The sequence below is a fragment of the Schistocerca nitens genome, chromosome 8, assembly GCF_023898315.1.
Source record: "Schistocerca nitens isolate TAMUIC-IGC-003100 chromosome 8, iqSchNite1.1, whole genome shotgun sequence".
NCBI classification, from domain to species: domain Eukaryota; kingdom Metazoa; phylum Arthropoda; class Insecta; order Orthoptera; family Acrididae; genus Schistocerca; species Schistocerca nitens.
The window spans coordinates 338257128-338282142 of NC_064621.1; the positions used below are offsets into that span (position 1 = coordinate 338257128).

At 44.2% G+C, this 25015-nt stretch overlaps 1 protein-coding gene across 2 annotated transcripts in view; it reads right to left on the reverse strand.

Annotated features, from left to right (window-relative positions):
• Positions 1–25015, reverse strand: part of LOC126198672 (tyrosine-protein phosphatase non-receptor type 9) — an 870239-nt gene that overhangs the window by 407019 nt on the left and 438205 nt on the right. For both annotated transcript variants that reach the window (XM_049935163.1, XM_049935164.1), the window contains exon 4: positions 19871–20011. In XM_049935163.1, coding sequence (XP_049791120.1) covers positions 19871–20011 — 141 coding nt within the window. The remainder of the gene's footprint in view (positions 1–19870; positions 20012–25015) is intronic.

A 25015-nucleotide genomic window follows, 5' to 3' on the forward strand; every position in this document is an offset into this window, starting at 1 on the left:
ACAACCCAGATCCTGTACTAGATCCGCTCCCTCAGTGATGTTAAATGGCCGAGCGGTTCTAGGCGCTTCAGTCTGGAACCGCGCGACCGCTACGGTCGCAGGTTCGAATCCTGCCTCGGGCATGGATGTGTGTGATGTCCTTAGGTTGGTTAGGTTTAAGTAGTTCTAAGTTCTAGGGGACTAATGACCTCAGATGTTAAGTCCCATAGTGCTCAGAGCCATTTGAACCATTTTTTGACGTTAATCTCCTTAGGTAGAGCGGTTGGACAACAATGTGGGAACACCGCAAGAAATGGTTGCTTAAACATAAATAGAGAAGCAAGGCTACACGGTTGTATGTGAGCACAAATTCCACCTGTGCAATGTCGGCAAGCCCGCATCTCGTGGTCGTGTGGTAGCGTTCTCGCTTCCCACGCCCGGGTTCCCGGGTTCGATTCCCGGCGGGGTCAGGGATTTTCTCTGCCTCGTGATGGCTGGGTGTTGTGTGCTGTCCTTAGGTTAGTTAGGTTTAAGTAGTTCTAAGTTCTGGGGGACTGATGACCACAGCAGTTGAGTCCCATAGTGCTCAGAGCCATTTGAGCCAATGTCGGCAATACTGTGAAATATCAGTCGTTGTCATAAAAGTTTTCTGGTACAGATAAGAGTGCGTTATGTTACAGCTGTCCGCAGCTCGTGGTCTAGTGGCTAGCGTTGCAGCCTCTGGATCACGGGGTACCGGGTTCGATTCCAGGCCGGGTTGGGGATTTTTCTCTGCCCGGGGACTGCGTTTTTGTGTTGTCCTCATCACTTCATTATCATCATCATCATTCGTGACAGTGGCTAGATTGCATTGTGTGCAAATTGGACTGTGTAAAATTTGGTACTTTGTATGAGCGCTGATGACCGTGCAGTTGAATGCCCCACAAACCAAACATCACCATTATGTTAGAGTTAAGTGAATTAGAACGTGGGCAAATTGTTGGTGCTCGTATGGTGGGTGATTCCGTAACCGAGCTAGCCGAAGTGTTTGTTGTTTCAAGAGGCATCGTTTCGAATGAAAATATGTACCACATACAGCGAAAGCGGAAAACCATCATCCGCCAAGTCACAATGCGGACAATAGTGTGTGTTGAGTGGTCATGACAAATGGTTACTGAACAGGACTGCGATGGAAAACTACGAAAGTCACTACAGAACTAAATGTCACACTCGCGAAGCCAGGCAACACCAAAACAACAAAAAGTGAGCTCCGTAAGCTGGGAATTGCAGGTGTGAGCGTGGGGTTGATCTGAGATTCTGTTATTCTGCGCAACGGATTAATCTGAGATGTACCCTTTACCCTGTGGCTTCAGCAAGATGCAATTTCCACCCCTGCAATACTACAGAAGTCAGACAGACGCTCCTAACGTTCTAAAGAGAAATGCCTGAAAAACTTTTAGCAATAAATGTCTTCTGGAGTCGTCCGGTGTAAGGAAGTGACACAAAAAATTCACAAAATTTCTTACATAACTAGTGGGATACTTGGGTACTGGAGTAGTGCTAGTTAGTGTAAGAAAAACATGAAACTAACGAAAATTATTATTTATTTTGCAAAAATTCTGAGAAATCACAATGGCACTTTTAGTTATGAACTGAACAAGTTATATCCTGGTTCTTTTTGGAATGTGAAGTTAGCCGGCCAAAGTGGCTGTGCGGTTCTAGGTGCTGCAGTCTGGAACCGTGAGACCACTACGGTTGCAGGTTCGAATCCTGCCTCGGACATAGATGTGTGTGCTGTCCTTAGGTTAGTTAGGTTTAACTAGTTCTAAGTTCTAGGAGACTAATGACCTCAGACGTTGAGCCCATAGTGCTCAGAGCCATTTGAACCATCTGAATGTGAAGTTACCTCTCAAGGATAGGATTCGCTAATGAAATTTCTATACAAAGTTTCATTGTTATTGACTTGGCAGAATAGCTGAGAGGTGCGCCTACTCAACTTGAATAATTATCCTTTAGAATGTTGCTTGGTACGGTCGAGGCTGTCGCGTGTGAAATGCAGTGAAGTGTACTGTTGTGGAGGAAATATGGGGCTCGCAAGAGCTGTAGTGCACAATACCTGCGATGACTGATGTCTGCGCCGCTCGCTGCTGACAAATAAGATAACTCTCATTCTATCTGGATTGACCTTCGCCAATCAAACTCTCCCTACGCCTTGATGAAGTCAAGGATTCCTATTCGCCCCTAGTCTAACTATTGGCGTGGTGCACTGGTCAGATAACGAGTCCATCGCGATGACACTCAAAAATTCGCTCACAGGCGTTTAACTATAACTCTGTCCGTTCACACCGCACAATAAGTGTGTCGGCCAACACAGTGAACAACGCTTAATCGCAAGGACTCAATATAGAGTCGCCCTTCGATTCGCTCTCGACAGAGGTGCTCTCCCAGTGAAGTACTGAGGAGACACTTGTTCCTCGCTCCAAGAGCGACAACGGAACGGCTCCTCTCCACGCCAGACGTGAGGGGGTATATCTTCCATTACTCCTTCAGCTCAAGGCGTCAGAAATATCCTCTGCCAATCAGCATTGCTCTTCTAAAGCGGGAGAATGACGTTTCGTTTAAGGCGACCAATCCGGAAACCTGTAGTATCGGCGTTTCGTGTTTGCTGTCTCCCTGTGAAAATTCCTGAAACTGTATGCTAAGCGTAAAGAATGCGTAGGCTGACCGCTCCCACACAGTGTAAGGGAATTTGTTTTTAAGCCGAACACGGGGTCGCTCCTCCTTTCCCTCGGGCGCACGCTGTCCGCTCCACGGGCGGTCACCGGCCGACATAGATAGGCTTGGTGGGTTGTCCTCTGAAGGGACCGGCGTCCCGTTGTGCGTTTTCTCTCCCGAACTAAAAGCTCCTGTGACTGTCGTGTCTGGAATGTATGTGTGTACGCCAGCCTCGAGTATTTCAACCACGGTGCGCTTACTTGTTATTTGCATATCGTTTGCATGAATTCATACAACATTGACTTTATCTTATCGAGTTTGGGTTCGAATGAAGCGTCTTGATGTACGGAATATAATTGTGAGGGCGGAATATGTAAGCAATGAAGGTCAGGAGACCACGACATCTTACACAGGGCGAGGTGGAATTCCAAAACCATACATCAGTATTGTAAATGGTTGGTTCAAATGGCTCTGAGCACTATGGGACTGAACTGCTGAGGTCATTAGTCCCCTAGAACTTAGAACTAGTTAAACCTAACTAACCTAAGGACATCACACACATCCATGCCCGAGGCAGGATTCGAACCTGCGACCGTAGCGGTCTCGCGGCTCCAGACTGCAGTGCCAGAACCGCGCGGCCACTCTGGCCGGCAGTATTGTAAATGCCCGTAGCAGGAAAACGGGGCGCAGAAGAAGTAAAACCTGCACTACAGAGCAATGGAAGAAAGTCATTTGGTCGGATGAATCTTGTTTCATACTGTTTCCAACTTCTGGCACTGTTTATCTCCAGAGAACCAAAATGGCAGGGGCTCGATGACGATTTGAACAGCCATATCGTGGTATTCGTTGGGATCCATCGTTTCTCCACAACATCGAATTACTGGTAAGGATTATGTGACCATATTCGCTGATAAGGTGCATCCCACGCAACGATGTTTGTTTCCCATTGGTAATGCTATTTTCCAGAACGACAGGAGCCTTGTTCACACAGATCGCTTCATCCAGGACTGGTTTCGTGAGAGCGAGGATGAATTGTCACATCTCCGATGGCCACCACGGACACCAGATCTCAGTATTATTGAGCCTTTGTGGTCTGCTTTGCAGAGAGCGGTGAGTGATCGCTATCCACCTCCATCATCGTTACTTTAACCTGTCATTATTTTGCCGTAAGCATGGTACACGATTCCCTCGAAAACCATACAGGACCCGTATTTATGCATTCCGAGACGACTGGAAGCTGTTTTGAATAACAAATGAGAATCCTACATTGTATTAGGCATGGTAATGTGTTGCATTCTTGGAGTTCCCATATTTTTGTCCACCCCCTGGACACCTACATACATACTCCGCAAACCATCACACCTCGTACCACTACAGGTAATTCCTTTCCCTGTTCCTCTCACAAATGAAAAAAAAAATCTACGCCTCTGTACGCGCGCCATTTTTTCTTACCTTGACTTCGCGGTCCTCAGGCGAGGAGTACTTTCGTGTCAGTAGAATCTTACTGTAAACAGCCGCAAGTACCAGTTCTCCACGTTGTCTCAATATTTTTTCACGGATAGAACTTCGTCTTTCCTCCACGAATTCCCATTTGAGTTCACGTAGCATTTCTGTAAAAGTCGCGGTTTGATCGCACCTACCGGTAGCAAATCTATCAGACTGTCTCTGAAGTGTTCCGACGTCTTCTTCTGATGCGACTTGTTGAAGATCTCAAACACCGAATCAGTACTCATGAATATGACGCACAAGTATTCTGTTCCTTTATATATCAATTACCTTTTTCCAAACCGGCCGCAGTGGCCGAGAGGTTCTAGGCGCTACAGTCTGGAACCGCGCTGCTGCTACGGTCGCAGGTTCGAATCCTGCCTCCTAGATGTGTGAGATGTCCTTAGGTTAGTTAGGTTTACGTAGTTCTAAGTCTAAGGGACTGATGACCTCAGATGTTAAGTCCCGAAGTGCTTAGAGCCATTTGAACCATTTTTGAACCTTTTTCCAGAATTCTGCTAATAAACAAAAGTCGACAATTCGCCTTCTCTGTAACCGACCTTATGCGCAGTTTCCATTTCATATCGCTTTGCAGCATTACGCATACATGTTTAATCGACATGATAGAGTCAAGAAGTATATTCCTAATACTGTATTCGAACAGTACAAGATTCTTTGCCCTATTCAGCTGCATTAACTTACACTTTTCTACATTTAGAGCTACCTCTCATTCATTCGACCAACTAGAAATTTTCTCTAAATCATCCTGTACCTCCTACAATCACTCAACAACTACACTTTCACACACAAACAGTCGCCGATTGTTGTCCACTTTAACCGTCAGATCATATATGTACATAGACAACAGGATCAAGCCTATTACACTTCCCCCCCCCCCCCCCCCCAGCACTCCAGTCTCTAGTGAAGAGTTGCCGTCCAGAACAAGATAATGGTTTCTATTACTTGAAAAGATTTCGAGCCGCTCACGAATCTGAGATCCTATGCCGTATGCTCTGGCTTTTGTTAAGTCTGCACTGTGTCGAGCACTTCCTCGAAATCTAGGAGTATGGAATGTGCCTATTGCCCTTCATCCATAATTCGAAGAATATCGTGCGACTAAACGACAAGCTGAATTTCACACAAATGATGCTTTCTAAACACAAACTGATATGTGGACAAAAGCTCTTTTTCTTATGAACATTTATGATATTCGAGCTTACCATATGTTTAAGAATTCTGCAGCAAACCGACGTTAAGGATATTGGTCTTTAATTTTGTAAGACCACTCGTTTATCCTTCTTACACAGTATATGGGGATCACCTGCGCTTTTTGCTGTCAGTTTGGTCTTTGCTCTAGTCGAGAGATTCGCGATAAATGCGACCTGAGAAAGGAGTGAACGCGAAGCCTACTCTCTGTAGAACCGAACTGAGATTCCGTCCAGAAATGGCGACTTAAATGTTTACATCTCTTTCAGTTGCTTCACAACTCCGGCAATGTCTGTTGCTATATCCCACATACGTGAATCAGTGCGACCGTCAAACAATGGTACGGCTGTACAGTCCTCCTCAAGGCGCCCGTTCACAGCCCGGCTGGTCCGCCGACCCACTCGTCGATCCGTCGGACTGTGTATGGACACAGGCGTCCACCTGCCAGACCCTACCTGCCTACAGTTTTTCGAAACCCCTTGTCTCCCATTGCAACGCATAAGTTTGGAATTTGAATCAATGGTGCCTCTGTAATGGTGCAAAAGCGTGGCGTCCTCGAGCTCCGTAATGCTTCAGACAGCAAGGTGTGGACACAAGCGAAAAACAGAGTACAGCTCTGAAGTTTATGTGGGGTGTAAGCTGGGTTAATGACGTCACATTGGCAGTAAACTTGACCACAATTCACCATTACACCCAACGCCATCGTGAACGTGTCACACTATGTAACAATAGTACCCCCTCCCCCCTCATACCGACATTTCAGCCCTTGTTTCGACGCCTCTGCAATGGAGGCCAGGATCGCGACGCCCAGCGTTCAAAATCATGCGGGTTTCTTATGGGTGGCCGAGGAAAACTTTCCAGATACACCGCCGCTAAGAATCGGCAGAAAGAGGACGCAGGTGGCGGCATAAAGGATACAGTCGAAACCACTCCTTTCCCTGGGGCGTTGATTCCCACATATTTCGCGGTCGAAAATGACAGTTCACAGTGCGCTGTGATACGTCGCTCTTCACGAACAATATCGTCAATATGGCTCTCAAGCAAAGGAGTTGACATTTCAACTGGCCGGCCAGGATGTTGCCCGTTAGTCACTGAGATTCGACCGTTTTTTAACTATTGTGTCCACCTGTAAAAATCCCTGCCTACATACAACTTTCACCATACCATAAAATCATTCAAGAAAAGATTTCAGCCGTGTTTTCACCTTCACAAAAAAAAGAAACTGATCACTGAAGTCGTTTAACTAATGTGGAAACTTGAAGCGGAGACGCCATTGTTAAGTGCAATATTTAGGTTGTAAACAAAACACATTTATACGTCAGCTGTTCTCAGTTCATCCCAGTGATGCCAACCTAAAGTCATGAAAATACTAAATTCATCTTAAAAACTGTTTCATTTCTACATCAATTTATCTCTCTAATTATTAAATGTCCCTCATATTCTTCTTCTTTCGAATGGGCCACCTAAGGACCACGATATTCAACTTTTCAGCCTGGACAGAGACCTGATGTTTGCCCAGTAATCCCGCATTCTTTGGCTATGTTTCTCCTTTCTCTCTTTTGTCCAGAGGGCACCGGTCTTTTTACGTGGTGATCTGTCCAGAAACCTCTTTTCTTTTAGTATCCTTCTGTTAAGTGCACGGTTTCTAATATCACTTTCAGTTATGTTCAGTTCATGGATGTCTTTCTTGAGTTCTGTCAGCCATGGTGTCACGGTCTTCCTGCTCTTCCAGTAGTTGAGAAGTCGGTTGGTCAGTTTATCTGTCAAGCCTCTCCTGTTCAGATTCAAGCATTCTGCGGCATATAGGGCTTCAGGGCGGTTAACTGTTTGGTAGTCTTTTAGTTTGGAAATGCGAGATGGGCATTTCTTATTATAGATGTTCTTGGTTAATCGATATGCTAATTGTAACTTAGTAACCCGAGTTGGTAGTGCTGTTCTTTCTGATAGATTAGGTTCCAACCATTCTCCTAGATACCTGAATCCGTCAACTTTCTCAATTTGACCTTGGTCCAGCTGTAGTTAATTGGGAGTATCACTGATGTTGGTGCGGCATTTTGTCTTTTCTAGTGACAGTTGAAGTCCTACCTTGGCAGCCTGGAGTTTGGGAATATTGAGCTGATTTACTGCTACTTGCAGTGAGCAGTCTACTTCTATAACCCGTTCGTCATAAGAATAAACCTGATGTAAGCATTGCACTATGTATTCTTCCGCGTTTGCTGGAACTTCAATGGATTTCCATTTCATGTGGGACTGCAGCCAAGCTGTCTCGAGTACAGTCAAGTACAATAATAAGGATACGTTTTGTGCTGTGCGTTACGCGCACATCGACTTAGCGATAATATGAGACAACAGCTTTAGCGGCGCAGTTAACTTGGACAGAACTGGCCAGTCAGCTGGTACAGCAAGCGTGCAGTGACGTGGCCAGCTGCAGTTCACACGTAAAGAGAGACGAGCAGAGAAGCAATACAGCTTCGAATGTCATTTAACTTTTTAAGCAGAATGAAATAATACTCTGCAAATCTCCCACAACACGCTCCTCAGACGAGTAGACGAGACCGGCAATACATAGTTTTTAGCTAACGTACTATTGTAATTAAATACAAGAATGATAAAAATTCCTGAAAGAATGATAAAAATTCCTGACTTAACCACAGGGTAATTTTTCTGCTTAAGCTGTGTGTAACGTAAGAGAGTATTGAAAGATTTCACTATATAGTTAAATATTGCAACCACTGTAAGTATTACTTACATTCAGTCGTCTGGTAATCTCTTAGCTCCTTCCTCATCCGAATCCGAGAAATACATTTCAGTTCTGGAAGTGTCACCTGCTAAGTTGATAACGAGCCTATCAACAACAGAATCCACACAGCCAACCAAGCACACCATTTTCTCTTCTTCTTTTATGACGAGCCGTTCTATATCCCGCCAGCTTTCGGCAGTGACGTGTGAAAAAGCTGCGTGCGTTAGTTCCAGTTCGTCTGGCAGCCTAACAGCCTTGTTACTTATCGCGCCAAATCCCCAGCTTAGCTCCAGACCAGTTCTGTTGGGTTCATATTGCAATGGTACAATAGCAAATGTAAAAATGCAGCATTTGTATGATGTGCTCGATGCTGTGAAAAAGATTCTTTTTCATGTTTCTACGATACTTTTCTACCTCTGTGGGTATAAAACGATGGACATAGTCCAAATAAAGAGGACTTGGTTTTTCATTTTTGCCTTAAAAATTAAATGGTTATGTTTTCTTAATTTAAACCACTTTTATGAAGAGTCTTTCATAAAACATCGATAATAAAGAATTTGTATTTGAAATGGAAACAGGAATTTCGCGTCCAATATGTAATTAGAAACGAGAAGACGTGCATTATTCATAAAAAACGGTGACGAGTTTTATAATTACGAGATGTAGGTATTTCAAATTGAACGAGAAAAAAAAATACCAGTGAAATTTTAACCACCGCACGAGTTAACTGCATGGCTCATATTCCATTACGATACCGAATGTGCTACACGTTGAATAACGGTATCTTTATCAGCTGCATTATATACAACTCTGGGAAAACTTCAAAGCCGATTATCTCCGTTAATTTACGAAAAACATTAAGAACAGCCTATTTCTCGGTACTTCTTAACCGTGTTCCACACCCGTGTTTCACTACGGAACAGAAAGCAGCCTCAGCCATTTTTATATTGCGCACTAACAGCACAACAATCAGAGCACAACGCTGCAGAGGCTGCGACTGTACACGATTTTTGAAATAAAATCTACGCAACTAAAGCGTGATTAAGGAAAACGTTGATGGCTGTTAATACATTTGAATAGCTTGAAGTTTCATTTAACGTATCTTAGTAATAAGATATCTAATACATAATTAGGACCTACTTCCAAGAGCGTAACAACACCAGTGTACGTGTGCTACGGCTTCTCACCAATCATCGCGTTTGAGTTTGTTTACATCACGTTTATTCTTATGATAAACGGATTACAGTCCCTTTCGTTTGTGTCGCAGGTAAACACCGCTCGGTATATTTTGTACTTCCATTTCTTTTCGCCACTCTCTGACCACCTTGTCCAGTGCACAGTTGAAGAGAAGTGTGGCCTCGATAGTTACGATGCCACAACGTAGGTGCACGCTCTCGTAAGTTGGCACTACGGGAGAAGACTAACTACGCCGACCCCAGCGCCCTCTAGCCGACGCTGTGGAGCTCAGGGAGTGCCGTCATTTCATCAAGAGCAGACGACCTGGAAATATCGCTTCTACTACCGAGTGGGCTAGCTGGCTATTGAGACTTTTTATTAGTTACGTTCGGTTAAAATTTGTACAGCAACGAGTATTTGTTAGTTTTGAGATTATACAGAACAGTCATCCTAACTTCACAGGATTAGACATGGATTATGGCTTCACACCTACGTGCTCATCCTAGCCAAAGTTAGGCATGCATTTGATATTTACTTGTGTTTTTGACTCTATTAAAAGTGTTAAAGTTACATGCAGTACGAAAGTGCTTCATCTCTCCTGCTCCTACTCGCTTCCTTCACTCTCGGCCTATATTATAGAAGCAATTCACAGGAGCAGACCCACGCACCGCCTGTCCAGGCGGGATACAAAAGGAAGAGGTGAAAGTCCATCTCCCTGTCTAACTCCTGTCTTTATCTCAAAGCTATCTAAAAGTGCTCCCCTGAACTTTACTCGTGATCTAGTGTTACTCAGCGTCTTTTGGATAAGGCTATCGGTTTTCTGGTCCACGTCCATTTCCTGCTAATTCTCATTTTAGTATGTCTGTCGATTGAATCGTATCCTTTCTTGAAGTCAACGAAAGTAATTACGTACTGTTTATTCGCTAGTTTAATTTGACTTAATACTGACTTCAAGTTATAGGATCTGTTCAGCACAAGAACGTCATTTTCTAAAACCACCCCGAGGATATCCAAGTGTTGGGTCCAATTGAGGTTCAGCTCTGTTCAATAATGCCTTAGATAATATCTTATATACGACTGGTATCAATGAGTCCCCTCTACAATTGTTGATGTCACTCAAATCACCCTTCTTGTGTAAGGGGTGGATCAGAGCCGATGTCCAGTCATCTCGTCACTTCTCAGTATCCCGAATCTTCCGTAGGATCTCGCTCAACTTGCTAATTGCTTTGTTCCCAGACTGCCTCTACAGCTCTGCAGCTATAGCGTCTTCTCCTGGTGCTTTGTTATTCTTCAGGGACTGAATGATGTTTTTCACTTCTTCTGTTGGAGGGTGAGAGTTTGGTTGTCTGGGAATGCCCTGATAGATAAAGGTGGTTTTAGGGGACTCACAGTTGAGGAGATTCTCAAAATATTTGGCCAATACGCGGCAGTTGTCTTTGTCATTATATGCTATGTTTCCATCTGGTCCTCTGAAGTGTAACTGGTTGGGGCACGGCTTCTAAGGTCTCGCTTGGAAGTTTGGTAAAAGTTTCTAATGTTATTCTTCTTCAAATCTTGATCTGAGTCAGTTGGTCCTGAGTACACTAACGTTTAACCTGCCGGTTGGTTTTGGCAACTAGCCGACGCTGTTCTATCAGCTTCTCCTTATTTGCTTCGGACTTCTGTGAGCTCCATTTTAGCCAAGCTGCTTGTCTCTTTGCGATCGCTTGGTTGCAGGTATTTGTCCATCACTCATATTTCTTCTGTTTCTTTAGTGGGGCGACTTCTGTTGCGGCTTTTATTAATTTGTCCCTTAGTTGGTTGCAGTTATTGCATTCATGATCTAGTCTTTGCATTCTCTCTGTAAGCATATTGCAGGTTTTCAGTTTTTCCAAGTCTAACTTGGTAAGTTTTGGAGTTTGAGACTTTCTTGTATTCCTAGGTAGAAATAGGAACTTTATTTTTGAGAGGTAGTGGTCTGAGCCCAGGTTCGCCCCTCTTAACACACTCACATTTTGGACTTTTCTACAGGACTTTCTTCAAATGGCCACATGATCTATTTGAAACTCTCCTAGGAGTTTATTGGGTGAAGTCCATGTCTTCCGGTTTCTTGGTGGATGCTTAAAGGCCGTTGATTTCATTACTAGGTAAAATGCTTTACAGAGTCCCACAAGTCGTTCTCTATTTCTGTGAGTCCGCATGTGAGCTGGGTATTCTCTCACTATATATTTATACTTTCGCTCTTTCGCTAACTGGGCGTTAAAATCGCCCAATAATATGACCGTATTCCGCTATGGGATCTTGCCGATAGCGTCCTCGAGATCTTCCCAAAATTGGTCTGTGCCTTCAGGGTTTTTCTTGTTGTCCTGGTTAATGGGCGCATGTACATTCACAGTGGTGTAGACCTTACGGGAGCATCAAAATTTTAATAGAGACACTCCACTATTAGGTGAATGGAAGTCGATAACGGAATCAAGATTTTTGTTAATGGCAATAAATCCAGTTACCAGGTGAGGGACGTTCTTCCTGTTCCAACGTCTCAGTTTGGCCCTGAAGATTCGATAGCCCTGAGATTCAAAGGCATGTTCATCTGTATATCTGGTCTCTTGTACCGCTGTGATAAGAATCTTGTGCTGTGTCAGAGTGTCTGTGGGTGTTGTCCTTAGGTTAGTTAGGTTTAAGTAGTTCTAAGTTCTAGGGGACTGATGACCATAGATGTTAAGTCCCATAGTGCTCAGAGACATTTGAACCATTTTTCAGAGTGTCTGTCAGATTCTTCAACTTGCCCATTTTGAGCGAGGTGTTTACGTCCAGCGTGGCGAAATAGTTGCATTGTTTATGTCGTATCTTGTTTCTAGAGGTTTCAGGATGCTCCGACTCAAATGGTTCAAATAGCTCTGAGAACTATGTCACCTAACACCTGAGGTCATAAGCCTCCTAGAACTTAGAACTACTTAATCCTAACTAACCTAAGGACATCACACACATGCATGGTTCTCGCTTCCCACGCCCGGGTTCCCGGGTTCGATTCCCGGCAGGGTCAGGGATTTTCTCTGCCTCGTGATGACTGGGTGTTGTGTGCTGTCCTTAGGTTAGTAAGGTTTAAGTAGTTCTAAGTTCTAGGGGACTGATGACCATAGATGTTAAGTCCCATAGTGCTCAGAGACATTTGAACCATTTGAACCAACACATGCATGCCCGAGGCAGGATTCGAACCTGCGACCGTAGCGGTCGCGCGGTTCCAGACTGAAGTGTGGGCTCCCCTGAATCCAAAGGCCCACTAACGTCGTCCGAAGCAACGGTGGATTGAGTACCACCTGGGTTAATTACATCCGTATGTTTGTCTTCCATGTTTTCATTGAAAATGTTGTTGGGTGGATTAGGATAGTTACGGCCTAATCGTGTTACTACTGATGTTGAAGCCCCGGTAGGTTTTCAGGGTTTACTCCCATAAATTAGTTGCCTTCCCAAGCTATGGAGACCAACCTTACCCTTGTGGTTCTTCTGACTTCCTTGCCGCTGACATCGCATCAACCATCTTCATCCGCCTTGGAAGCCGTTTACCAGTTTTCACCTGTACACTAGGCAGGAGCTCTTACTGGGTGCTATCAGCCGGGCCAGCTGAACCCCGGTTTTTTTACGAGGTGTTACGCCTACCGCTCGTCCTTCCTCATCGCTTGTTAGATGAGGCCCCGGACTTGCGACCGGTATAGCGGAGTCCCTCATATTATTATTATTATTATTATTATTATTATTATTATTGGGTCCGCAGCTCGTGGTCTTGCGGTAGCGTTCTCACTTCCCGCGCACGGTGTCCCGGGATCGATTCGCGGCGGGGTCAGGGATTTTTCCTGCCTCGAGATGACTGGGTGTTGTTGTTGTGGTGTCACCGCCAGACACCACACTTGCTAGGTGGTAGCCTTTAAATCGGCCGCGGTCCGTTAGTATACGTCGGACCCGCGTGTCGCCACTATCATAGATTGCAGACCGAGCGCCGCCACACGGCAGGTCTAGAGAGACTTCCTAGCACTCGCCCCAGTTGTACAACCGACTTTGCTAGCGATGGTTCACTGACAAATTACGCTCTCATTTTCCAAGACGATAGTTAGCATAGCCTTCAGCTACGTCATTTGCTACGACCTAGCAAGGCGCCATTATCAGTTACTATTGATATTGTAAATAATGTACAGACAAGAGCTACGTTCAACATTAATGGATTAAAGTTAAGTATTCCACCAGTTACCTCCTTTTTTCTGAAGTCTAAATTCCTTGTCCTGTTCCAGACCTCACGCCAGCCTGCGTGAGCTTAAACGCGTGCCTTTCGGCTCTCCTGCCAATCCACAACAGTTGTGTCGTCTTCATCATCATCATTCATCCACATTACGGTCGGAGGAAGGCAATGGCAAACCACCTCCGGTAGGACCTTGCCTAGTAAGCGGTGCGGGTCTCTCGCATCTTCCCCTGCGCTCCTCGGAGTATGGGACCTCATCATCATCATTTTTTTTAATTTTTTATTATTGGCTGTATTTTGTAATATTTTTTGGTGGGTGTTCCTGGTCTGATGTAAGAGAGGGCTGAATAAACAAAACAAAAAGTTTCAGGCGGCACTGGAATAGTATTTCGACTGTCGCGGAATATTCTTATCTCAGTAACGAATACATACGATGTACAGATGCCATTCATATTTCCGACTGCAGAAGATGAAAAACTATACTGCTCTGGCGCGTTACCTTCTCGCGGGGCGGCCGCGCCGCTCTGGGATGGAAATGACCGGCAGCGCGCTGCTCGGCGTCGAACGTGCTCTTCGGCGAGGGGCAGCCAGGGCGGCCGGTTCTGGGAAGGCCGTGCTGGCACGCGACGTCCGCATTTAGTGCAGTTTCTGGAAGCGCAGCTAGTCGGAAGCCGCCCGCCTGAGTCATTGGCTCGCGGGACACCTGTGGCACCTTCCACGTACCTGCCGGCCGAGCCGCTGCTCGCGGAATTAGCATCCGGCCGTGCCCGCTGCCCCATCGATAAACCATCCGGCCGACCACTACACTGTGACGAAGCTGAGCCCATTCTCAGGCAGTACTTACGAAAGGGCAGCATCATCGACTAACACACCTGTCTCTGTGTCTACGAGGAGTAGTCGTGTCGTTTTAATTACCACTTCGAAAGAAATCAAGCTCTTACCATGAAACCTGGTGATGGTGTTAGTCCTCTATACAGGGTTGTCCACTGATCGTGGCCGGGCGAAATATCTCATGAAATAAGCGTCAAACGAAAAAACTACAAAGAACGAAATTTGTCTAGCTTGAAGGGAGAAACCAGATGGCGCTATGGTTGGCCCGCTAGATGGCGCTGCCATAGGTCAAACGGATATCAACTGCGTTTGTTTAAAATAGGAACCCCCATTTTTATTACATATTCGTGTATTACGTAAAGAAATATGAATGTTTTAGTTGGACCACTTTTTTCGGTTTGTGATAGGTGGCGCTGTAATAGTCACAAATATATGGCTCACAATTTTAGACGAACAGTTGGAAACAGGTAGGTTTTTTAAATTAAAGTACAGAACGTAGGTACGTTTGAACATTTTAATTCCGTTGTTCCAATGTGATACATGCACCTTTGTGAACTCATCATTTCCGAGAACGCATGCTGTTACAGCGTGATTACGTGTAAATACCGCATTAATGCAATAAATGCTCAAAATGATGTCCGTCAACCTCAATGCATTTGGCAATACGTGTAACGACATTCCTCTCAACAGCGAGAAGTTCGCCTTCCGTAATGTTCGCACATGCACTGACAATACGTTGACGCATGTTGTCAGGCGTTGCCGGAAGATCACGATAGCAAATATCCTTCAACCATCCCCACAGAAAGAAATCCGGGGACGTCAGATCCGGTGAACGTGCGGGCCATGGTATGGTGCTTCGACGACCAATCCACCTGCCATGAAATATGCTATTCAATACTGCTTCAACCGCACGCGAGCTATGTGCCGGACATCCATCATGTTGGAAGTACATCGCCATTTTGTCATGCAGTGAAACATCTTGTAGTAACATCGGTAAAACATTACGTAGGAAATCCGCATACATGGTACCATTTAGATTGCCATCGATAAAATGGGGGCCAATTTTCCTTCCTCTCATAATGCCGCACCATACATTAACTCGCCAAGGTCGCTGATGTTCCACTTGTCGCAGCCATCGTGGATTTTCCGTTGCCTAATAGTGCATATTATGGAGGTTTACGTTACCGCTGTTGGTGAATGACGCTTCGTCGCTAAATAGAACGGGTGCAATAGATGTTGTGTGTGTGTCTGTGTGTGTGTGTTTGATATTTACGGGCGCTAAACAGCGTGGTCATCAGCGCCCAAGGTGTTGATGTAGCATTCTCAAGACCGACGTTTTTGAGATACACGATTCTCGTGCAATTTGTCTGTTACTGATGTGCGGATTAGCAGCGACAGCAGCTAAAAGACCTACTTGGGCATCATCATTTGTTGCAGGTCGTGGTTGACGTTTCACATGTGGCTGAACATTTCCTGTTTCCTTAAATAACGTAACTATCCGGTGAACGGTCCGGACACTTGGATGATGTCGTCCAGGATACCGAGCAGCATACATAGCACACGTCAGTTGGGCATTTTGATCACAATAGCCATACATCAACACGATATCGACCTTTTCCAAAAAAGATAAACGATCCATTTTAACACGGGTAATGTATCACGAAGCAAATACTGTCCGCACTGGCGGAATTTTACGTGATACCACGTACTTATACGTTTGTGATTATTACAGCGCCATCTATCACAAAGCGAAGAAAGTGGTCCAACTAAAATATTCATATTTCTTTACGTACTACACGAATATGTAATAAAATGGGGGTTCCTATTTTAAAAAACCCAGTTGATATCCGTTTGACCTATGGCAGCGCCATCTAGCGGGCCAACCATAGCGCCATCTGGTTTCCCCCTTCAAGATAGACGAGTTTCGTTCTTTGTAGTTTTTTTCGTTTGATGCTTATTTCGCGAGATATTTGGCATCCTTCAATGCTTCACAATATTCCCAACGATGGATGACTTGGCACAAATCTCGGCAGCAGTAGTCTGTATTTTGGCTGTTAAGGGAAGTTTCATCCAAAAAATCACCTCGACGTCATTCCGGAAATGCCTCACACGCAACAGTTTCGTCACCCGAGGAAAGAGGAAGAAGTAATTGGGTGCCATGTCAACAGAATGGGCGGGAAGACACAAAATCTGACAGCCCAAAGAATCACATTAATGTGACCACCTGTCAAGTGCCTGAATAGCCACCTTCTGCACTGTGAACCGCTGCTAAACGTGGAGCACGAGTGTCAGTGAGGTTCTGAAATGTACCGACAGGGATATGGAACCATGTCGACTCCACTGCCGTGGCCAGCCGCACTAGGTTTCTCGGATGAGGAGCGATCACACGAACAACCCGATCTAGATAGTCTCGCTGCTTCTCAATTGAGTTTTAATGCGGAGTATTAGGCCAGGGGAGTATGGTAAAACGATCCTGGTGCTCTTAAAACAACGCACATACACTGCGAGCTGTGTGACACGTTGCATTGTTCTTCCGGTAGATGGCATCGCACCGAGGATAAACAAACTGCATGCAGTGGTGGATTTGATCCACTGTGCCTTCCAGAATGACGAGATCAATCACGGAATGCCACGAAAACATTACCCACAACATAACGCTCCCTCCCGGTTCCAGCGTGTTTGCTTTCAGACGTTTCTAGCCATAAAAAATGGCTCTGAGCACTATGGGAATTAACTTCTGGGGTCATCAGTCCCCTAGAACTTAAAACTACTTAAGCCTAACTAACCTAAGGACATCACACACATCCATGCCCGAGGCAGGATTCGAAACCTGCGACCGTAGCGGTCGCGCGGTTCCAGACTGTAGCGCCTAGAACCGCTCGGCCACTACGGCCGGCGTTTCAAGCCCTACAAGCCAACGGCCATCTGTCCGAGAAGCAAAAAACGTGATTCATCTGAAAAGGCCACCTGTCGCCACTCAGTGGACGTCCGTTTGCAGCATTGCGGTGAAGATTCCACCCTTCGTCGCCAATGAGCAGCAATCAGTATGGGTGCATGAAACAGGCGCCTGCCAAAGAGGCCTCCATGCAGCAACGGTTGACTGAACGACCGTTATGGGGACACTGTTGATACCCCTTGGTTCATCTGGGCGGTAATTCGCTCAAAACTAGCCCTTCTATTCGACGCACACATCTCTGCAGCCGTCGTTCACCTCTGGCCTCTATTTACCAAAGAATAATCGCCAAACAGCCATATGTTTTCTGAAGTTATTTTATTTTGACGACCAGTTTTGGTATCTCATTAACGCCATCAAGCGTCTAAGCACTCCATGTATGGACACTCATATGTATCAATACTTGCATAACTGCAGCCATCAATGTCTGAATTCCGTGAACTCACTTTTGGAGGTTTTACTTCGATAACAACTGACCAGCCCTGAAGTCCGCTGCAAGATTCTACTCAGTACCTTATAATCATGATTGTTGTTGTGGTCTTCAGTCTTCAGTCCAGGGACGGGTTTGATGCAGCTCCAGCTCTCCATGCTACTCTATCCTGTGCAAGCTTCTTCATCTCTCGGTACCTACTGGAACCTACATCCTTCTGAATCTGTTTAATGTATTCATCTCTTGGTCTCCCTCTACGATTTTTACCCTCCACGCTGCCCTCCAATACGAAATTGGTGATCCCTTGATGCCTCAGAATATGTCCTACCAAGCGATTCCTTCTTCTAGTCAAGTTGGGCCACAAATTTCTCTTTTCCGCAATTCTATTCAATACCTCCTTATTAGTTATGTGATCTACCCATCTAATCTTGAGCATGCTTCTGTAGCACCACATTTCTAAAGCTTCTATTCTCTTCTTGTCTAACCTATTTATCGTCCACGTTTCACTTCCATACATGGCTACACTCCACAGAAATACTTTCAGAAACGACTTCCTGACACTTAAATCTATACTCCATGTTAACAAATTTCTCTTCTTCGGAAACGCTTTCCTTGCCATTGCCAGTCTACATTTTATATCCTCTCTACTTCGACCATCATCAGTTATTTTGCTCCCCAAATAGCAAAACTCATTTACTACTTTAAGCGTCCCATTTCCTAATCTAATTCCCTCAGCATCACCCGATTTAATTCGACTACATTCCTTTATCCTCGTTTTGCTTTTCTTGATGTTCATATTATATCCTTCTTTCAACACACTGTCCATTCCGTTCAGCTGCTCTTGCCGGTCCTTTGTTGTTTCTGACAGAATTACAATCAGTATTTGTCTTTTGTTTCCTTTACTGCTTGCTCAATATACAGATTGAATAACATCGCGGATAGGCTACAACCCTGTCTCACTCCCTTCCCAACCATTGGTTCCCTTTCATGCCCCTCGATTCTTATAACTGCCATCTGGTTTCTGTACAAATTGTAAATACCCATGATAAACATGGCGAAAGAATCAACCATCCACGAGGCAACCCCTCTTATTTTATGTATCATTGAACCATTGGTCTGGAGAGTAAATTAACACTATATTACATGTTTACTAGCCGGCCGGGGTGGCCAAGTGGTTCTAGGCGCTACAGTCTGGAACTGCGCGACCGCTACGGTCGCAGTTTCGAATCCTGCCTCGGGCATGGATGTATGTGATGTCCTTAGGTTAGTTAGGTTTAAGTAGTTCTAAGTTATAGGGGACTGACGACCTCAGAAGTTAAGTCCCATAGTGCTCAGAGCAATTCTGAACATGTTTACTGATCTACGAATCACGTTGTCATTCTTACCAACAGCTCACATGACGCTTGAGCAGTTACGTCACGAGACAGGACCGCAAAAGCATCTGCCTCGGCTAAGGTAAGCACTTATAAGCACAGACACCCCTTGTACCACCGGTGTTTGTTCGAAAGCTGGCAGGGTGTTTGTGTAGTAGACATCTTATCTTGATCACACTGATTTCAGCCACATTGCTATTTTTATATATGTCAGTATTACCACGTTTTTATTTCGACATGATAAATATACATACACACCTACAGTACTGTGAAAAGATTTCCAATTATTTCATTTGTTGGCTACCTAGTAAGAGATTTACAAAGCTTGAAGACAGACAGTGATTCTATTGATTCTTTAATTCTTCGTAAGGGAAACGAACCCAACAATATAAAACGCATGTTGTATGGAATTCGCCAAAGGGTTTGTAGATTACAATATTTATGATCATGGGAACTCGAAAAAATTGTTAATGATCAGAATAATTACCAAATAACTAATGGAGAGATGGCATTCTTCACTCGCGGACGATAAAGGAACACAATGGTAGATTATGTACAAGTGTTTGATACGTTGCAAAGCCCGCTGCAGACCAGCAAGACACTGCATCATCTTCTTCGTCCATAGCGTATGATGTTCTCTTCAGAAACTAATATTTTAATGTCTGAAATTGGAGTGTAAGTACTGTTCGTGCCAAAAGTGATCGCTTCGGTAACATCCTTTCAGCTTGCGATGGCGGTAAGTGGTCGCGAATGCGGGCAACGCGTTGAACAGCTCGCTTCTGCTGCCTCCTACCTTGAGCAATGTAAGTATTTTCTGGCTGAGGTCGTAGTCGAAGTTGGAATACTTCGAGTCCGACATGTCGTAGATGAAGACTAGGCCGCTTCGTTGCGTGTCGACGCTTTCCAGGGCGACGTCGAGTTGGTACACCACTCCCTGCAAACCAAAGACGGAACTGCTGGAACACACTTATCTGGAACACTGTCACTTATTTAGCTGTCTGATGCAAGTCTATTAAAACAAATAAACACACACATACACACACAGTGTTAAATGCACTGCACGTAGACAGCATGGAAAAGTAGCCTCAGTCGTCATTAATTTATCTCCCAAACGCAGCGTCGAGGGTACCCCACCAGCGAGCAGCGATACGTAAATGGAATCGATTAGCAGAACACGCATAATGTACCGCGAGGCAAAATTAGGAGAGACTAAGCTGAGTGAACCCTATGGCCTCGCGAACCGGCCCCGAGCAACCTGTTCACATACAGAGTGTGAAATACTTCTTTATGCCCACTGTAATACAGTGTTGATTACCTCGCTGTGGACTTGCTTTTCCATTGAGATACAACTGTAATTATTCGTATATTGCTTACGATGGACTTGGCCTCCTTTCTGGAATTTATCGGCTTGCAACTTGCTGCGAGAGGCAGCATATCGCCTGTGCCGTAGCTTCCCCGCATGGATGTACATATTAAATAATGTAAAATGTTAAACGCGTCACAGTCAAGAACATTAAGTGCGATATCTGATCATTACTTTTAATACGTGTCACGACGAAAATTCGATAAACGCTGTTTATGTGAGAATAACTCTAAAACTATTTTAATTATCTAGCCATGTGCTGAAATTTCTGCGAGTAATATTTTATGTAACTCCGAGGTCGTCTTCGTGAAACGATGAACAAGATCAGACATTAAAGAACTTCTTCTCTAGACGTAACCGAAAGTAGACGCTTATTACTTACGCTGTTATATACAGTTGTGTACTAGGAGAAATAAGAATAATATATGTATTACGCATTACTTTCCTGGTTATTTACGTAATAACGAAACCCTCCTTGTCAAATATTTAAGCATTTTCATATTTCACTTAAGACTGCAGCTTGGAGCAATAACATCGCTGGCGCACAACAAAATGGTTCAAATGGCTCTGAGCACTATGGGACTTAACATCTATGGTCATCAGTTCCCTAGAACTTAGAACTACTTAAACCTAACTAACCTAAGGACAGCACACAACACCCAGTCATCACGAGGCAGAGAAAATCCCCGACCCCGCCGGGAATCGAACCCGGGCGTGGGAAGCGAGAACGCTACCGCACGACCACGAGCTGCGGACGGCGCACAACAATACGCCTTTACACGGCAGATTCATACATCATTAAATTGTGAGAGAGGTGCGCAGTTCCACGTAAAGTAAGTTACAGATTATAATTTTCAGCACATCAGTGAATGAGAAATCATAGTTTAAAGTCAATTTTCAATTGTTTAATGAGTGTTTTCGCAATAGGCTGTGGCAGCTATTCACGTAACATCAGAAATATCTTCACTAAGAATTTTATTTATCAACTTTACTCGAGGCCCTAAAACATTAAAAATAAGAGAGCAAAAATTTAAATTCAGGGATTATGATCCCAGATAATAGAAGAAACAATTAAATAATTTTAAAAAGTAAAAGGAGTTGAATATTTAACAGAAAGGGACAGCATACGCCCTCTCCCGACTTTACAGTCTTTGAATGTGTTCCACATTAGTCTGAAATGGGGACTGGGTCTTTGTGTTGTCCGCATCATTTCATCATCATTCGTGAAAATGGCGAGTCAGGACTGTGTAAAAATTGGGAATTTGTACGGGCGCTCATAACACCCCTCCCCCCATGAACCATGGACCTTGCCGTTGGTGGGGAGGCTTGCGGGCCTCAGCAATACAGATAGCCGTACCGTAGGTGCAACCACAACGGAGGGGTATCTGTTGAGAGGCCAGACAAACGTGTGGTTCCTGAAGAGGGGCAGCAGCCTTTTCAGTAGTTTCAAGGGCAACAGTCTGGATGATTGACTGATCTGGCCTTGTAACAATAACCAAAACGGCCTTGCTGTTATGGTATTGCGAACGGCTGAAAGCAAGGGGAAACTACGGCCGTAATTTTTCCCGAGGGCATGCAGCTTCACTGTATGATTAAATGATGATGGCGTCCTCTTGGGTAAAATATTCCGCAGGTAAAATAGTCCCCCATTCGGATCTCCGGGAGGGGACTACTCAAGAGGATGTCGTTATCAGGAGAAAGAAAACTGGCGTTCTACGGATCGGAGCGTGGAATGTCAAGTCCCTTAATCGGGCAGGTAGGTTAGAAAATTTGAAAAGGGAAATGGATAGGTTAAAGTTAGATATAGTGGGAATTAGTGAAGTTCGGTGGCAGGAGGAACAAGACTTCTGGTCAGGTGACTACAGGGTTATAAACACAAAGTCAAATAGGGGTAATGCAGGAGTAGGTTCAATAATGAATAGGAAAATAGGAATGCGGGTAAGCTACTACAAAAAGCATAGTGAACGCATTATTGTGGTCAAGATAGATACGAAGCCCACACCTACTACAGTAGTACAAGTTTATATGCCAACTAGCTCTGCAGATGATGAAGAAATTGAAGAAATGTATGAGGAAATAAAAGAAATTATTCAGATAGTGAAGGGAGACGAAAATTTAATAGTCATGGGTGACTGGAATTCGAGTGTAGGAAAAGGGAGAGAAGGAAACGTAGTAGGTGAATATGGATTGGGGCTAAGAAATGAAAGAGGAAGCCACCTGGAGGAAGTTTGCACAGAGCACAACTTAATCATAGCTAACACTTGGTTTAAGAATCATGATAGAAGGTTGTATACATGGAAGAATCCTGGAGATACTAAAAAGTATCAGATAGATTATATAATGGTAAGACAGAGATTTAGGAACCAGGTTTTAAATTGTAAGACATTTCCAGGGGCAGATGTGGACTCTGACCACAATCTATTGGTTATGACCTGTAGATTAAAACTGAAGAAACTGCAAAAAGGTGGGAATTTAAGGAGATGGGACCTGGATAAACTGAAAGAACCACAGGTTGTACAGAGTTTCAGGGAGAGCATAAGGGAACAATTGACAGGAATGGGGGAAAGAAATACAGTAGAAGAAAATTGGGGTAGCTTTGAGGGATGAAGTAGTGAAGGCAGCAGAGGATCAAGTAGGTAAAAAGACGAGGGCTAGTAGAAATCCTTGGGTAACAGAAGAAATATTGAATTTAATTGATGAAAGGAGAAAATATAAAAATGCAGTAAATGAAGCAGGCAAAAAGGAATACAAATGTCTCAAAAATGAGATCGACAGGAAGTGCAAAATGGCTAAGCAGGGATGGCTAGAGGACAAATGTAAGGATTTATAGGCTTATCTCACTAGGGGTAAGATAGATACTGCCTACAGGAAAATTAAAGAGACCTTTGGAGATAAGAGAACCACTTGTATGAACATCAAGAGTTCAGATGGAAACCCAGTTCTAAGCAAAGAAGGGAAAGCAGAAAGGTGGAAGGAGTATATAGAGGGTCTATACAAGGGCGATGTACTTGAGGACAATATTATGGAAATGGAAGAGGATGTAGATGAAGATGAAATGGGAGATACGATACTGCGTGAAGAGTTTGACAGAGCACTGAAAGACCTGAGTCGAAACAAGGCCCCCGGAGTAGACAACATTCCATTGGAACTACTGACGGCCTTGGGAGAGCCAGTCCTGACAAAACTCTACCATCTGGTGAGCAAGATGTATGAAACAGGCGAAATATCCTCAGACTTCAAGAAGAATATGATAAATCCAATCCCAAAGAAAGCAGGTGTTGACAGATGTGAGAATTACCGAACAATCAGTTTAATAAGCCACAGCTGCAAAATACTAACACGAATTCTTTACAGACAAATGGAAAAACTAGTAGAAGCCGACCTCGGGGAAGATCAGTTTGGATTCCGTAGAAATACTGGAACACGTGAGGCAATACTGACCTTACGACTTATCTTAGAAGAAAGATTAAGGAAAGGTAAACCTACGTTTCTAGCATTTGTGGACTTAGAGAAAGCTTTTGACAATGTTGACTGGAATACTCTCTTTCAAATTCTAAAGGTGGCAGGGGTAAAATACAGGGAGCGAAAGGCTATTTACAATTTGTACAGAAAGCAGATGGCAGTTACAAGAGTCGAGGGACATGAAAGGGAAGCAGTGGTTGGGAAGGGAGTAAGACAGGGTTGTAGCCTCTCCCCGATGTTATTCAATCTGTATATTCAGCAAGCAGAAAAGGAAACAGAAAAATTCGGAGTAGGTATTAAAATCCATGGAGAAGAAATAAAAACTTTGAGGTTCGCCGATGACATTGTAATTCTGTCAGAGACAGCAAAGGACTTGGAAGAGCAGTTGAACGGAATGGATGGTGTCTTGAAGGGAGGATATAAGATGAACATCAACAAAAGCAAAACGAGGATAATGGAATGTAGTCGAATTAAGTCGGGTGATGTTGAGGGAATTAGATTAGGAAATGAGACACTTAAAGTAGTAAAGGAGTTTTGCTATTTAGGGAGTAAAATAACTGATGATGGTCGAAGTAGAGAGGATATAAAATGTAGACTGGCAATGGCAAGGAAAGCGTTTCTGAAGAAGAGAAATTTGTTAACATCGAGTATAGATTTAAGTGTCAGGAAGTCATTTCTGAAAGTATTTGTATGGAGTGTAGCCATGTATGGAAGTGAAACATGGACGGTAAATAGTTTGGACAAGAAGAGAATAGAAGCTTTCGAAATGTGGTGCTACAGAAGAATGCTGAAGATTAGATGGGTATATCACATAACTAATGAGGAGCTACTGAATAGGATTGGGGAGAAGAGGAGTTTGTGGCATAATGTGACCAGAAGAAGGGATCGGTTGGTAGGACATGTTCTGAGGCATCAAGGGATCACCAATTTAGTATTGGAGGGCAGCGTGGAGGGTAAAAATCGAAGGGGGAGACCAAGAGATGAATACACTAAGCAGATTCAGAAGGATGTAGGTTGCAGTAGGTACTGGGAGATGAAGAAGCTTGCACAGGATAGAGTAGCATGGAGAGCTGCATCAAACCAGTCTCAGGACTGAAGACCACAACAACAACT